This window comes from Clupea harengus, chromosome 24 (genome assembly GCF_900700415.2).
Source record: "Clupea harengus chromosome 24, Ch_v2.0.2, whole genome shotgun sequence".
Lineage (NCBI taxonomy): Eukaryota > Metazoa > Chordata > Actinopteri > Clupeiformes > Clupeidae > Clupea > Clupea harengus.
Genome location: NC_045175.1, coordinates 1402707 through 1419360, shown reverse-complemented (window position 1 = coordinate 1419360; position 16654 = coordinate 1402707). Strand labels below are relative to the sequence as shown.

General features: G+C 46.8%; 2 protein-coding genes across 12 annotated transcripts in view; one reads left to right on the top strand and one right to left on the bottom strand.

The window, feature by feature from the left end:
* Positions 1-107: 107 nt before the first annotated feature.
* Positions 108-13998, bottom strand: nacc1b (nucleus accumbens associated 1, BEN and BTB (POZ) domain containing b). 4 transcript variants are annotated; one of them, XM_031561932.2, is made up of 5 exons: positions 13871-13998; positions 8771-9978; positions 6287-6572; positions 3545-3642; positions 108-2200 (listed from the first exon to the last, which is right to left on the bottom strand). In XM_031561932.2, exons 2-5 carry the CDS (start codon positions 9957-9959, stop codon positions 1896-1898), a joined length of 1878 nt encoding a protein of 625 aa, XP_031417792.1. In that variant the 5' UTR covers positions 9960-9978; positions 13871-13998; the 3' UTR covers positions 108-1895. The 4 variants fall into 4 exon arrangements, with proteins under 4 accessions (XP_031417792.1, XP_031417791.1, XP_031417793.1 ...); XM_031561931.2 differs by lacking the exon at positions 13871-13998 and adding an exon at positions 13680-13790; XM_031561933.2 differs by lacking the exon at positions 13871-13998 and adding an exon at positions 12525-13492.
* The window catches only part of trmt1 (tRNA methyltransferase 1), a 13654-nt gene continuing 8975 nt past the window's right edge, over positions 11976-16654 (top strand). For 2 of the 8 annotated variants that reach the window (XM_031561924.2, XM_031561923.2), the window contains exons 1-5: positions 14267-15045; positions 15280-15337; positions 15476-15834; positions 15969-16212; positions 16471-16654. The exon at positions 16471-16654 is cut by the window's right edge and continues 4 nt beyond it. In XM_031561924.2, the coding sequence (XP_031417784.1) occupies positions 15284-15337; positions 15476-15834; positions 15969-16212; positions 16471-16654 (841 nt within the window). In that variant the 5' untranslated portion in view covers positions 14267-15045; positions 15280-15283. Of the gene's footprint in view, positions 12279-13978; positions 14069-14266; positions 15046-15279; positions 15338-15370; positions 15408-15475; positions 15835-15968; positions 16213-16470 lie in introns of those variants that run through there. The other 6 variants (XM_031561928.2, XM_031561930.2, XM_031561929.2 and 3 more) reach the window with 6 other exon arrangements.

Below are 16654 nucleotides of genomic sequence, written 5' to 3'. Positions count from 1 at the left end.
TGAGGGAGTGAGAGAGAGGGAGAGAGAGGGAGTGAGAGAGAGAGGGATGGGGAGAGAGAGAGAGAGAGAGAGAGAGAGAGAGAGAGAGAGAGAGAGAGAGAGAGAGATAGAGAGGGAGGGTGGATGGGTGGGAGGGTGGATGGGTGGGTGGGTGGCTGCATCAGGCACATCCCAATGTGACGGATGAACAGGAGCAGTCAGGCGTGTGAAGGAGCACACAGAGGCAAGCGCCGTCTGGCAGCACGCGTGTGCTGCTGCTGCCTCACACTCACTCATCCCCACACTCACACTCACACTCACACTAAGTGTTGCACGCACTTACCCCTCCCCTCCCGTCCCCTCCATGCCCTCCACAGAACCATGGCACACCAGAACGCAGGGTTCACAACAATCGCACAATCAGCACCAAAGACTTAAGTAAGACAAAAAAAATAAATAAAAATACAAACACATCTTGTATCAATCAAGCCCAAAGTCAGGGCTCTCTAACAAAGTGACTGGCATTTGAGAGGTTTTCAGTGGCACACAAAACCCTCTTTGAAAACACAGCACCTCAACAGCTTTTCACCTTAGTTACCCCTCCCCGCCTCCACCTCCAAATAGCAAACAAGGCCCACGTATTAGCCGCTTTGCTAAGCAAAGATAAACAAAGAAAAACAGACTTGAACATTTTTTGGAGAAGGGCTTGATAATGCAAACAAAAATGTAGTCCATGCTCTTTTTAAATCTTCATGTAAGCATTGGCTCTAATGATTTGATTCCATTTTAAAATTCAAAGATATTTGCACAACCATCTAAACAGTCTCCGCTTCGCTCGGTTTAAACGCAACAGCTGTGAGGACACAATCCGTTCTTAAGTACCTTTAAAAACATGAGGCATCGTCCATTTTCCATTCGCTGCAATTCCTCTCAGTAACAAATTCTGAATTGGCAAGCCATGCACGCACACAATGAACACAAGACAAGACAAATAAAGGAAGTAAGAAGATATCAAAACAGAAGTAGATGACAAGAATGAAAATTTGTTTGGGGCGATAGAAGTAGCTTCGGATTTGGGAGAGGGTCCAAATTATGTGCCGACGCAGAGCAGAATCCACTCTTTCATAATAATATATATATTGAATCGTATATATATTTCACTTCCCATACCCATTTGAGTTTGTAACGGTTGTCACGATAACGGATGAATACAATCTTACGGCCCTGGAGCGCCAGCGATTTTCCTGACGTTCCTCATGGATACATTCAACATTTGTAACTTATGTGTTGTCAGAGCTGGATTGGTTTGTCTTTGGACCCCCTCCCCCCTATATAGACGACACACACACACACATACAGACTCCTCTATTCTCCTTCCCCCCCCACCCACCCACCCCTACCCAACTGGGAATGTGTTTATGATATGAAGCGTAGAGGGGCCATTGATGATGCAAGCCCAGAACACACACACACACACACACACACACACTTACTTCTGTCACCGCCCACAAAAAGGGGCACCTTTCCACACACTAATAATAGGGCATCACTCTGTCTGCTTGTAGTACAACTCGATCATAACGATCATCTTTTTTTTTTTTTTTATACTCTGACCCTCATCACCGTTGATTCCCAAAGCGTTCTTCCCTCCCCTCCCTGGTCCTCTCCATCTTTCGTGCCTCTCTAATACAAGGCAGAGGCCAAGTGGAAGGAGCTGGGGAAAGGGGGAGGAGAGGGAAGAAAAAAAAACACTAAAATGTGCAAGAGAGAGAAAGAGAGCAAACACAAAGACGACGACAACAAACCGTACAAAAATGAGAAGAAAAAAAAAAAAAAGCAAACAGGAGGCACGCCACTATAGAACTACCAACTTCCTCCATCCCTCCCTCTCTCCCCCCCATCCCTCCCTCCCTCCCTCAGAACAGCGTGCCAGCCTCCCCTGCCTCGCCTTGCAGTGCGTCGGCCGAAGACGGCCCGGCCTCGGCTCCTTCCAGTGCGGCGGCGGCGGGGGCCTCCAGGCCGTGCTCAGCCGCCAGGGCGTCGGCCTCCAGCTTGAGGCCCTCGGGCAGGAAGCTGGCGTACGCCTCGCTGTCGGCCATCAGCAGCTTCAGCTTGGGGATCCAGCTCTTGCGCACCACGCGCCGCGCGTTGGTGCACATGTCGGCCGCGATGGCGTTCATCTCGCTCTCCTTGAAGGTGGGCGCGAAGTTCTGACAGTAGACTGCAACAAGTAGGGGATGGATGGAAAGAAGGGAGGGAGGGAGGGAGGGAGGGAGGGAGAGAGGGAGGAAGAAAAAGAGAGTGGGGAAAGGAAGATTAGTCCACTTCCTAGGTCCTGAGCATGACAATGGCGGTACAAAGTGCTTTGGTACTCTGATGGCCATAAGACGGGGGTAGGAGGCATGAGAGCGAAGGGGAAGAGTGTATGACTGATAGCAGCACAGGTGCTAACTGGGTAACCATGACGATATGAGGCTGCTTGACCACTCTTCTCTACTGAATCACCTGAGGAATCCTGAATCACTATTGAATCACTACAGAATTCCCGAATCACTAAAGAATCAGATTTCAGGAGTATCAAAGACATTTAGTTTCAGATACATATGAAAAATGACTGATGAAATGACGATTGCAATATAACACTAATGCTGTTCAACTCAGTTGAACAAGAGTTGAAATTGCAGATAAAGCATCTTGAAAAAGTATTATATATTGATATCTTTACACCTTATAACTTTACAACTCATACTGGTTCCTGGCAAAAAATACTCGACTTGGATTAAATATCTTAAAATACTCCTAATACATTTTTTTTTGGTGGAGAGAGTGGGTGAAATGAGGTCCCACTATCTGCTTGTTGAGTAGTTACACTTGGATAACCATGACTGATTATTACAGCATGTAATGTAATGTTTTTGGGCTAAATATATTTCAAAACACTAAATCGCTACTAAACGAAAGTGCTACAACACTTAACGGAGCAAGGACAGCCGCCGGCTTCGAAATCCAACAGTGATAAGACAAGAGGAGCAGGCCAATAATGCACCCTAAGACGTCTGTCTGCTGCACTGAAGACCGGAATAAATTGGTGCCCTCTCGCCTCTTCAGAGCCCAATTAATTCCTCAACCGAGGCCTAGTTAGTATGGTACAGCAAATCCATAATTTACAGACGACACGGCTCAATGTTTTCGGCAAACGGCGTAAAGCGAAATGAGAAATGAGCACTTGATGCCAAACAGACCCTCAAATTCCAAAAGGGCTGCATGTCAACATTAACCATAGGGGGAGGTGTCAATACTCCACAAGGGAGCCCTGCCTCATTCTCCTACAAAAACGGTTTAGTCAACCTCTTTTTAATTCAAAGCCACTTGCATGGTGACAAAGGACAAAGAAAGCAAACACTGTTGCAGTTATGAACTGGCCCGGCGGAACTGAACTCATGACCTTAGTGTGGCTGCGCTGTGCGCCTTGCCAATGTCAGTTTGAGGCGGTGGGGCAGGCTGTGGCCGTGGCCGTGGCTGTGGCGCTGCGACTGGGACCTGACCTGAGGGGGCAGATACTCACACTTGACTGCGTGAAGCACCCGGCTGTCCAGCGGCTTGCGGCTGGGGTCGTTGGTGGAGGAGCGGATGCCAGTCCCACAGCTGTTGGCCAGGGTGCTCCTGTGGGAGGACAGGGACACACACACACACACACACACACACACACACACACACACACACACACACACACACACACACACACACACACACACACACACACACACACACACACACACACACACACACACACACACACACACACACACAATCACAAACACACGCGCACACGCACACACACACACACACACAGACAATGTCTAATTCATGCTGAATGTCAACCTTTCAATGATAAATAGTCATAAATAATAATAATAAACAACAATAATAATAATAAACAACAATAAATATCAATACTAATAATAATTGTTGTCGTCATCATTGTTTGTTAGATTTATTAAAAATGATTGTGATAATAATTTATAGTATCTTTGTAATGACATTGTAACTGCTTTTCAGAACAATCACCAAATTTTTTTTGTCTATGTACCAACCTGATTAAAAATCAATATCATATCATACCTAAAAAGCCTTCTTGTATATAAAATCTAAATATGCGCCTACACAAGCCATCCCATCTAATCCATGCATTATAATCCATGATTATTCACTCATTCCCTGATTATAGACGTATATTCCCTAGTTATAGATGTTCTACAGTGCCATTAATGTGAAGATCAAGACAATCAATACAAAATAGTGGGCAGGTTTTGACGTGCTGAATCTGAATCCTTCCACCTCTCAAGACCCGTAATCTTGCATGCATACCTTACACATATTTAACATGGCAAATTACAAACAGCTTGCATGGAATCAGGTTCATTGTTGGTCTCTTCGAGAACCACACCCATAAACAAACCCACACATACCTGCAGAAGAAGGCCTAATATGAACCCCATTACATTTATGCATGTACAGACAGTCTCATACCCAAACACACCACACACACATACCCATTTGTGCATGTACAGACAGTCTCATACCCAAACATACCACACACACACATACCCAAACACACCACACACACATACCCATTTATGCATGTACAGACAGTCTCATACCCAAACACACCACACACACACACACCCATTTATGCATGTACAGACACTCTCATACCCAAACACACCACACACTAGGGGTGGGCGATATGACCAAAATCTTCTATCACGGTATTTGTAATTTTATATCACGGTTACGGTATATATCACGGTTTATTATACGTAGGGTGACCAGATTTGGGTTTTTGAAAAAGAGGACACTTCAGTGGTGGCGAAATGTGTCCACAGACATTTATTTATTGACCCTTAAGAACACTAAGGTGCAGAAACAATATTGCCTCAATAGGCTATTGGCCTAAGCAATAGTGGCCAGTATCCATTGAATCTTTAAATAGTAAAATAAAAGCAAAGTGTATGTAAAAAAAAAAAAGAAAAAGGAAAAAATCTTTCTGTAGCATTTAGTGCCGTGCTTATGTTTCAGTGGTTCTTTAATGTACTTTCAGAAGATAACTCAAGTGTTAAAACTTTCTTTTCAATGTGTGTCCATATGTTAACGCAATAATGATGAGATATTTTCTTTATATGGCCACATATTAAAATTAAAAAATTAAGAAGTTGGCCATTACACAGACATAGACGCTCCATTGACCGCCTCAGCCCGTTGCTGCGACGTGCTAACGTGATGACGAGGTGATGACTGGTCTGTAAACAGACGCAAGTAAATGATGGAGCTGCAGTTTTTCTGGATAAAAAGCACTATAGATAGCGTTTATATTTCTCAACCGATTTCACTGAGTCGTTTTTATATTCAAGGGTTTATGATCTACGTGGAGTACCAAAAAAAGTTTTGTCTCCATATTACTTAGAATCTCGTTGGTTTGGCCGTAATCGCCGTTGACATACATACATGTATATGATAATCGCTGCTAGACGCTCACTGTTCTTGTGCTCTCACAGCTCATTCACTTTTGAAATACTGAAAAATAAATGCCTACACTAGACACTTTTCAGTCCATATTTTTCAATATTGAATCTTGCCCAACAGTCGAGGATTACTCAACAAGTAGGCATGACAGTCCTTGCAGGTTATGTGCTTAAAAATTGTACTGGGTATCGTATTATACGGCTCTTCAAAAAAGTTCTGTTGATTGGATGGGCCACCCCAACGTTCGCAGGTCTGTAATTTCTTTATTTTCACTGCTGCGAAAATGTAATGACCGCTGACCATCTTTCATATCATTCCGCAAGTAGTCCGGTCATTTAACGTAACGGGAAGTAATGGGTTGCTACGCAACACCTGAAACTTTAGAGTTCTATTTTATTTCTCAGCAGAAATCACAAAACGGCTACAAAATCGTTAAAGAGGTATAGGAGGAATGTCTATTGTTTTGGCGAGTTACTGTATAATAAGAGGGATGAAGTATAGTTCGGAGGTCATTATCTAAAAATAAATCGATTGGATTTCAAAATAAGAGTATACCGTGGTTGAAACGGTATGGCCAAATCTCTCCCGGTAGACACATTTCTACCGTTGCACGGTATATACCGTCATACCGCCCAGCCCTACCACACACACACACACACACATACCCATCTACGCACACACACATGCTACCACCTACCCATCTAGACACACACACTATAATGCTAACACATACTCATCTACGCCCACACACATGCTACCACCCACACACACACACACACACTACCTGTCGAAGAAGGAGGCGAGCAGGCGGCGCAGCAGCACTTTGTGGCGTGTGCCCGCGCTGACGTGGCAGTTCATGAGCTGGGCGCGTGAGATGAACACGCTGGTGCCCGACACCAGCTCCAGCTTCTCGGCCGGGTCGCCCTCCTCGTACAGCTTGGGGTGGCAACGGTTGCCGATCTGGGCGATGAGCTCGGCGGGCAGCGAGGCCAGCTCCTGGCGCACGCGCACACGGCCCCGCGTGTCCGGGGTGAGGTGATCCGGCAGGGCGTCCACACGCTCACCAGCTACTGGGACCAAGGACAGACACAGACAGACACACACACACACACACACACACACACACACAGACAGACAGACAGTCGTTAAAACAAACATACACATAGGACGGATTGTTTGTCAATTTTTTTCTTTAGGTGGTTGTTTTTATTTTCACCGATTTTTGGTCGATGATATGATATCCTTAGACTTCACCCATCCACATGAAACTTGGCATGATTGTAGCCCTACATGGGTTGTACGAAATATGGGGTTTGTGTCCCTAGGTTGGCGTGTCCCTTCGTGCCAGCACCCCCTGAAGTGTGGTAGACTGAAAGCAATTTCTTTTTTGGCAAGACCTCGTCAACCAACAAAAACAAAATTTGAATTGCAAAACTCTAGGAGGCCCAAAATCATAGCTCATTATGACCAATGTATGGAGTAGCTATGCAAACGCTAGCGCTTCACTAGCCAATATCTTGGGATGTAAAAGTTCAAAATTGTACACACTGCATTGCTACCACATTTTTGGGGCACACGCCAGCCACATTGTGTCCATAGGGGGCGCTGCAATTGACATTTCAATACCTCAAGAACAGCCTCAGCCTAAATGTACCCAATTTCAAACAAATCAGCCATAAGATGTAATATGTTTTCCTCTGTTCCTCTGAAATAATTTCATCAACCTTTCCCTACTTGGGGCAGTTTGCACATTCCGCTTGGACCCCGCGATCGCTGCTTGCGGCTATACTCATATGATGGTGTATACCCCTGTCCTGTTAAGTATGTAGATACTTGTACGCCTCTATGTAGCATTTACTAGTATTGTATTCAAACATATTCTTGCCTTCAACTAATAATCCTACATTTTATAGACATGCATATTTTTCAAATCTTTGTAAATAAATTCCAAGTACAGTTATACAATGAAGCTGATATTGTTGCTTACACATGTAAATTTCACAAAATACTCAAATTTACCACAGGAATATATCTATTATAAAGTCACACTCATCCTCATATTCACTAACTCATACCCTATCAGTGTACAGCCATCGCATCCACATACTATAGTTCCTTAGATTTTTACTCTATAATAACCTATACAACAAACTTTTCAGCTTATTTTTCCAGAAATGTAACTATTCAAGATAACACACCTTTTTTTTGGAACAGAAAATATCTTCATTGTATGTATTCATTTAGCTCATTCCCTCACTTTCTGCAGCGGTCATATTACTCACCGCTATGTGGTACGTCTAGTTAACAGTCATGTAAAGAACACAGATAGACAGACAGAAGGTCTGTTCAGGCTTATTAAAGTAGTACTGGATCACCAGTGGATCACCAGTGCACCATCATCACACACCACCACCCCACCCCCCCTCTCTTTCATTGCCCAGAGGCTTGGTGAGGGTATGCTGGTTTGCATTACAAGCTTTCAATTAGCAGGGCCGTCTCGGTGCCACCCCCCAGGGCTTGGCTTCAATCAGTCAATTAAGTGTCGAGAGGCTGTAAACACCATCATTCCATCTGACCTCTTCAGCATACATATACTTTCTTCTTCTCACATTTCTCTCTCTCTGTCTGTCTCTCTAACCGTCTCGTCTCCTTGGCTTCGAATCCTTTCTACCAGATTCTCCCACCTCTTCTGGTTCAGGTATAGGGCCCATATGGGGCCCATGGGGGGGGGGGGGGGGGGGGGTCCCTGTGTTCCTCCACTGCTAGCAGCAGACACTGGGAAGACACTAGCCCAGAGTCAGGCACTAGCTGTGATTACTCCCCCATATCTCATCTCATCTCATCTCATCTCATGTTGTCAAACAGGAAAGACCTGCAGGTGTACTTATTATTTCCCATGCTTCACCTATTATATCAATTACTCTGCTCATTCCGCCCGCCTGCCCGCCTGTCTGTCTGTCTGTCTGTCTGCTCTCCATTTCTCTCTCTCTGCTCAGCTCTGTCTTTCCTTTACCCAGACCCACCCTCTCCATCTCATTTCTCTACTGTTCTCTCCACTTCTCCCGTCTTTTGTCTCTCTCTCCATCTGTTTAATGTCTTTTCCCCCTGTGCCTCTCTCTTCACTACTTCCTCCTCTTTCACTCTCCTTCCTCTTTTTCTCTCTCCTTCTTCTTTCTCTCTCCATCAACCCGTTTAATGACCCCCCCCCCCACCCACCCTTGTTTTTCTCCTCCTCTTCCTCCTCTTCCTCCTCCTCCATCTCTCTCACCTTCTCTTTCTCTCCATCCTTCCATCCATCCCCTCAGCTCCTCGCCGGCGGCGGCTCCCACGTTCAGCATGCTGTACATGGTGTACATGTTGCAGATCTGCCGGTACTGCTCTTCGGCGTCGTCCGTCATCTCCTCCTCCTCCTCCTCGTCGTGGTAGGAGATGGGCGAGTCGCTGGTGTAGATGCTGAGCGTGCCTGGGCTGGTGCCCTCTGACGGGTGGTTGCTGCTGCTGTTGTTGTTGTTGTTGTTGCTGTTGGAACCACTGTTGTTGGTGGTGATGGTGGTACCTCCAAGGATCCCCATTCCACTCTGGTTGGAGGCTCCTCCGGGACCCCCTCCCACTCCTCCGCCGGCGCTCCCGCCCCCCCGGGAGTTTGCCGCCTCTTGGGAGAAGCGGGCGGCCTTCCTCATCCCTCCTCCTCCTCCCCCGCTCGAACCCCCATCGCGGTTTCCCCCTTCCCAGAGCCGCTTGGCCACCGGGGTACAGACTACTGAGTAGGAGTTGGGCTCTGGCTGCTGCTGCTGTTGATGATGCTGCTGCTGCTGCTGCTGTAGTGGAGGTGGTGGTTGTTGTTGTTGTTGTTGTTGAGGCTGCTGTTGCTGGGTCTGAGGTTGAGGTTGAGTTTGAGGCTGCTCTGTCTTCACTCGGGTCACCAGCGGCAACGGCGTGAGGCAGGAGGACGGCCTCGCCATGGCGACCGCCCCTCCTCCTCCGCCGGTGACGGGGCTCTGGGGCTCGGAGGGCGGTGCCTCCTCGGCGTGCAGGCCCTGCGAGTCGCAGCTGGGCGAGCTGACCTTCAGGAAGAACTCGGTGCCCTTCTCCATGATCTGCTGGATCTGCAAGAAGCCCGCCGTGTACATGAGCAGGAACTGGTCGCCCACGTTCATGCTCAGCCGGCCCGTGTAGCAGAAGGACAGGATCTGCTGGAAGCTCTGTGGCTGCACGGCCGGCGGCAGCTCCACCACCACGCCGCCGCTCTTGGTGCCGCCGCCGTCCGCCCCGCTGGCGTTGAACAGGTCGCGGAAGTAGGAGCTGCTGGCCGCCAACACCGCCCGGTGGGCCTTGAAGGTGTGGCCCTTCACCACCACCGACACATCGCAATAGAGCCCCTGCAGACGCTGCTCGTTCAGACACTCTAGGACGTTGTTGCCGAAATTGGGAATGGCCATCTGCAGCGTCTGAGCCATAGCCCCCAAACTACAGGGTCTGGATGGGGGTGGGGGGAGGAGGGGGGGGGCAAGAGAGGTAGCATTTCAATTTCAAGTTCAAGTTCATTGATTTACATTGCCACTTTAACAATGTTTCAAAGTGCTTTGTAGAACCTAGTTTCACTGGGCCGATTTCTGCACTACGTGATGAGAGTTTACAATGTGGGGGACAAGTCGCTGAAACGGTGGAATGGAAGCCCATCCCTATGAAACTAAAGGCTGTGCCTGAGTGCCAGCCTCTCCTCTAAGGCCCACCTCTAACTTCTGCATTTCCCAAAGACTTTCAACCCTACTTTTAGTCCTGCCTTGTTGCTTGCTGTAGGACTCCTCATATATCCAGGATAGTTGTCTCCTATATGTCTGGCTAAACAGGACTACAAAGAACCCAAGGTCAGGTCATCACTGAAGCAAGCACATTTGCATTAAGATATTAACAAATCACTTTTATCCAAAATGACTTCTTTCCATTCCTGGACTTCAGGAAGCCCCACATTGTACACTTTGCCCTTCTCTCTCCCCATCTCCAACCCCACCTGGGTGACTGAACACGGGTGATTATAATGTATGTATTTATTAATTTGATAAGATTAGTCAAATGCGCTTGATTAGCCAACTCAAGGGGGTGCTCAGAAAATCAAGAGTGGGTATTTCCCAGGTTCTTGATTAGCTGGACGCAAATAATTTAGCGAATCAAGGGTACCGAAGACTTCAAAAGGTTGTGCTAGAAGTGGAAACACATGGTGTAGTAACGCATAGAGAACAGTACAGGGAAACTCTCTTGCAGCTCAGTGGAGACTTAGATTTATCTCCTGCATAAAGCCTAGAGTAGATGAGCCCTCTACCTCGGCACAGATGGGAGTTTAAGCTCTTGCGACTGTGCAAGTGAGACACATCTTACACCAGCCCATTCAATTGAGTGAATGTGGGTGGCAGAAATATTTAACAGACTAATCAAAATCAGTCAGTTTTCCATCAAATAGGTTAACAGACACACAACAAGGCTGTGGAGAACACCGTGAAATTAGTTTTAAAATAAACATTCACAGTATTCTTTAGCCCTCCAAGGCATGTGGAAATATTTTTTTGGAAGATGTTGAAAAGCCCTTGCCAGTTTACTCATACATCAGTCTCAGATTTAGTGTAGTAAGATACATTTCGTATGCTGGAAAATGAAAATGTAATGAATAATTAAACCAGACAGCCCACATATTTAGAAAATTATTTTCACTTACAGTAGCTGTTATTACCTGACACATAGGGACTTTTTCTCCTTAAATTTAAGAGAGCAAAAGTGTTAGGACTACTTTAAGCCCCAGGCTACACTTTTAGCACTTTTATTTTTTTTAGCAGTTTACATCCTGAACATTATCAGTACAGTAGATTTAGAAAAGAAGCTGCTTTGGGTCTCCTTGGCTCTGTAATTGATAACTAAAACATTAACACCTCATTCCAATTATGATTTTTTTTTTACATTTCACAAAAGAGAGGAAGATATATTCCTGGCATGTGAAGGGGCTAGAATCCTAGGATGGCCAAGTTTTACGAAGTTAGAAAGCACTTTTTTCGTGGCTTAGGGCCTTTTTAATTTAACCTGCAAAACTAATCTACAGGATCCATCACAGCCTTGCCCCCGCCCTAAATCACTTTCTTCTCTGTAGTATCTAATCAAGTTGCAGAACCCCATTTCATTTTTTTTGGATACTTGATGCATCAGAAAATATTATGCTTGGCCTACTTGTAAAGCCAGAGAAAACAAGCTTTTGGGGAGACAAAACACATTACGTTTCACTCATACTTAACAAATCACTGTTCCCAAAAGCTTCACTTATATGAAGACAGGTTTCAAACCGAATTTATTTACAAACAATAGCCTAGAGCCACGGTGCAACCATGCTGCGCGCGAGTCCAGACGGGCAACCCAGAAGCTATTTAACCTTTCATCCACGGCGACCTCGAGGTCAGCCAAGTTCAGACCCAACCATTTCCTCCACTGACCTCAGCGCCGCAAACCGGAAACTAAGGGTTCAATGTCACATTTTCAAATGGATATCATTCACTCCGAACACTCTCAGCGACATTTGTAGGCTACAGTCGAGGAACTGTTTCTCAGAGGACCGTCTTAGGCTAAGTAGCCCAGCTCATTTCGTTGCTGAAATCGCATTTTGTCGAGCAAGTAGTCAGAAACCACGACCATGTGTTTAGCTTGAAGTTAAACGGTGTGGAAAATGTATATCTTGCAACAATGAGCGACTTCTGTCGCATGATTGATCTAAAATGTAGCCACTTGCTATCGGACAGGTAATGACGCTTAAAATGTGTCATCAAAATGTTTAAATATTATCAAGAAGTTCTGTATCTTATGTAGCGATGTCTGATAGGCCTACTGGTGATCGCATGAAGTCGAACAGCACGGATGCAGTTTTAGCCTACGCTCCAAAATACTTCGCATCACCGGCATTGTAGCATTGTCCCTTTTCCCTGAGGCGTGATTATAATGATTTCGGGTTAACAATAAAACAGTACTCAAACAAAATTATCCCTCACATGAAAGTGTAGTTTCAGGAGGTCTCGCCCCGTTCGTGAGAGAGAAAGGGCTTGGTAGCTGCAAGTCGGTGTGGGCAGCGGGCTATCCGTGCCCCGTCGTGTGCCAGTAGGCTATCTCTGCCCGTAGGATCGGAGCACTCAGTTGGCACGGGCCGGGGGGCGACGGAAGACAAAAACGATACAGTATCCCCCGATTTCCTCTGCAGATGCACCTCCTATCGCACTTAAAAGGACACCCACAAGCAGCCTGTCTCAAAAATAGGCGAACAAATAAATTATTAAGGCATCCACATCCGCCGTTCTCGCCCCCTCTATGCCAGTGCAATGCGATGTCGACTTGAGTTACATCCTACGGCCTACAGACGGGATATCTGACTGTACTCCAAAATTTTGGGTTCGCCCATCAACAGTAAATGTTAGGCATTCTCCACCGACTTCCCAGATTGGAAATCCCATCGAATTAATAATATAACCTACATTTCCTACTTTGTGTACCGGTCTTTTTTAGGCAGAATTATTTAAAAAGCGATTCCCTATAGCTATTTTATGTCTTATATATATAAATAAATATATATACATATATATAAATAAAGGGGAGGGGGTCATCCCCATACTCCATCTTTTCCCGACATCAACAGGTCATCCCGGGACAAATGCAGCAACTGGGGGCGAGCCAGACTAAACCAGCACCGCAGGAGAAGGGGGGTGGGGGGTGGGATGAGACGCGAGATACCAACTGTACCGCTGGACGGCAACATGCTAATGCACCGTTACATATCAGACAGTCGCGGTACCTTAATTTCAGCAACGCCACAAAGTCGTAGTGCACTTGCGTAACATCATGGGGAAGAAAACTTCTACAATAAGTGCGAGAGTGGAAGACTCATCCCAGAGGCAGCCTGAGGCTACGGCTGTGAAGTCAGTGAAGTGGTTAAAGTTTTGTTGGAGCTGTTCATACGAGCCCATCCCCCATCTATCGCACCTTCCCAAAACAATACCCCCCCCACCCCCCACCCCTCCAAAGCCACTCCGAACCGATCCCAATTCTCCCCAAATAACGAGCCGCTAAGCGGATGCTCGCCCCTTCAGCCCATTTGAAGCCTCCCTCTGTCCTCCGTGACCCCGATAAACCGATGTGAACCCGGGCAAACTCACCCCCTCACGTTAATCTGTTGGAAAGTGTTTCAATGGAGGAGTCAGAAGCCTTCTCTCCCTCGCTCTCGCTACAGGCAGCCATTCATTGTGAACACAGGCGAGACGCAGAGCGCAGAATTATCGAGAGTACACTTTCCCAGGGGCTCTGAGCGCAGAGCCACCGATCGCGCAGACAAGCGGGTTCAACGAACCTCTCCTGTCTGGAGCACCTCTTATCGCAGACACGCTGGAATGTGGGTCTCGGTGCGGTGGAATCCCCTCTTGCCCTGCGGTAGCCGAGGTCCGTATGTGCACAGCGACAGCGGAAGCTCTCCCTCCGTATGCTAGCGACAGCAGGCAGCCTGATGCTGTGAAAAGTGGTCTATTTCAGTGCGTCTAGACTTCAGCAGGTGAGCCCCTAGGGGTCTGAGTGGTACGCGCATAGAATGCCAAGTGCATTCTGCGTTGAGGAAAGAGGAACAACCAGAGTCCCATGCTACTTTTTAGCCGTCACTGCATTGTGTGTTCCCCCCATTCTTTCCCGATTTCAATTTTACCCTCCACGACGGATGCAGATCATCCGACCCCGTTTCACTCAAGTGTTCTGACTGCGATGGTCGTTTTTAATTTACGAGCGCCCCCTCCAGATTGTATTGGTCGATTAAAATACTTTATCATCTGCGCTTTGCGTTGTCATCCTCTGAAGAAAACAAGGTCTATAGTTTAGAATACCCCCCTCCCCTGAATTGATATATATATAAGGGCTAAATTGTAAATATTAGGCTATTTTTTACCCAATTAATTGGTCACAATTAGCCAACTTATTGACGCGATCATCTGAACTCACTGATAATTGACCAAGCCATTGACGTAAGTGGCCTAAGCTTAAAGGCTGGTAGGCATCTAAATCCATAGGGATCCATATTAAAAATTAATTTGCATTCTGATTATTTATCCCTCCGTTCGAAAGAAGACTCAATACGTGAACTATCGTAATTTGCCTATTCCCAAAACAACAGGGTACAAAACAGCATTTATTTAAATGTATCTTGGAGTATTCTTGGAGTATTCTGTAGGGAGAATGACCCTCCTTGTCCTCTACATGTCCTTACATTACACCACATTGCGTTACATTATCTATTGGCACTGCGCCGAGCGTGGGCGTCTCGGCGTCATCATGAGTTTCGCGTTTTGCCGTGCGGCTCTCCGTAGTTCATGTCCACCTCCACTTCCATGTGGAGCTAAAGACAACTCTCACGTACAGTAGAAACATAGGTGGACGGCTTACGGGATTAATGTTAATGAACAGAAGCGCTCAGAAATTATTAGCAACGCTTGTATTTTGTAACCCACTAGGGATAACTGGAACAAACACTTTTGGTTAGCGGTAAGTTTCTTGCCTCTCACTTTAGCCTAGCCAGTTGCCGGTATTTATATGCAGTGACCTGTGAAGCTAGCCCAGGGGTAACGTTAGCATGCTAAAATGATTTAATGTGAACTCAGTTAAGTTGCTCACAAGAGATTATCAATGCTGAGCTACATCTAAGTGTTTTGCCAGTATGTTGTATTAGCAGACTGCCACCATATCTCTCAGATGTATTACAAAGACGTTTTCATTTAGAGGAATGACGACTTCTGGATATGCGACCAGACGTTTTGAGGTAGCTTTTGGTAGCGAGGTAACGTTACCGTTTGTCAGCTAAAGCAAACCTGTTTTTGTGCCTGTCATGAAAAGAGACTCACACGAAAGTACGTCAGCAACACATAAACCAATGGTCTTGGAGTGAACCAGAGTGTATCACACTTTTTCCCACCAGGTTCTCTGCGCAGGACAAGAGCAAGGGGTTCCCTGCATGCTGCCTAAAGCCGCACAGTTGCTGTGCCTAACCGCCGTGAGGGTTTCCCTTCAAGACTTGAGAAAAGTTTCCTTCAGGGGATTGAGGACCATAGAGTTGTTAAGAACACCTCAGAGCAACACCACTGCAGACGGGGCAGGGGCACTCATGGATGTCGTGACCACTACCACCTCCTCAGGCAATGGCAATCAAACTTGTACCCCAGAAACAGAGCTGTTGCCGGGGGAGACGGAGGTGAGGGAGGGCAAGGCAGCCATTTGTTTTCCAAGTGCCAATGAAGTTTTCTACAACCCTGTCCAGGAGTTTAACCGAGACCTGACGTGAGTGCCTTCAAAGTCCATGTTACACCATTGCAGGAATCTTACTTCTCACTTACCTCTTACTTTTCATACTATCAGCTCAGTTTCTTGGTTGCTGGACTACATTTCTAGTCTCTCTCCCCCTGTTCCTGCAGGTGTGCAGTAATCACGGAGTATGCCAGGGAGCGGCTGGCCCAGAGGGGCGTGCGGATCGTAGTACCGGGCGAGAAGGAACGCGTGGTGGTGTGTCTGTCCGAAGACAACGAGTCCTCGGAGACGCAGAAGACGACTGAACAACAGCAGCAGGGGAAGGAGGGCGAGAACGAGACGGAGAAGGGCGGGGATAAGAAAGAAGAAGAGGAGAGTTTCGTCACTGCCTCTGTCGGGGAGCGCTGTGAGGTATGGAGAAAAGGGATGCCCGCTGCACTTGAAACACGTCACCCTTTAAGGCTTCAGTATGAATCAGTCATACTCTAGGCTATATTAAAGCAAAGTTTACCATGTCCTTTCAGTTTCATACTTGTCCCAACATCGTTGCTAATCTTGGTTGTTATTGTTATATGAATAATTATGTTACTCCGTAATCTATAACTGTGTGTGTGTGTGTGTGTGTGTGTGTGTGTGTGTGTGTGTGTGTGTTCGCCCGTATCTTCGCAGAAAGGCCTGCGTGTTCTGGAGGGGTTGGCGGCGTCAGGCCTGCGGTCGGTGCGGTTTGCCCTGGAGGTTCCGGGTCTCCTCAACGTCACGGCCAACGACTTCTCCGCCAAAGCGGCCGCGCTTATCGCTCGTAACGTGCGCCACAACGGCGTGGCTCATCTGGTGCAGGCCAGTCAGAGAGATG

Bases quoted from the DNA above. Each gene is read 5' to 3' on its own strand.
- nacc1b (XM_031561932.2), bottom strand. From the start codon at position 9,959: ATGGCTCAGACGCTGCAGATGGCCATTCCCAATTTCGGCAACAACGTC. The intron at 3,643-6,286 runs GTAGTGTGTGTG...GTCCTCCCACAG, and splicing joins CTCGCCTCCTTCTTCGACAG to GAGCACCCTGGCCAACAGCT. The intron at 2,201-3,544 runs GTGAGTATCTGC...TACTTGTTGCAG, and splicing joins GGTGCTTCACGCAGTCAAGT to TCTACTGTCAGAACTTCGCG.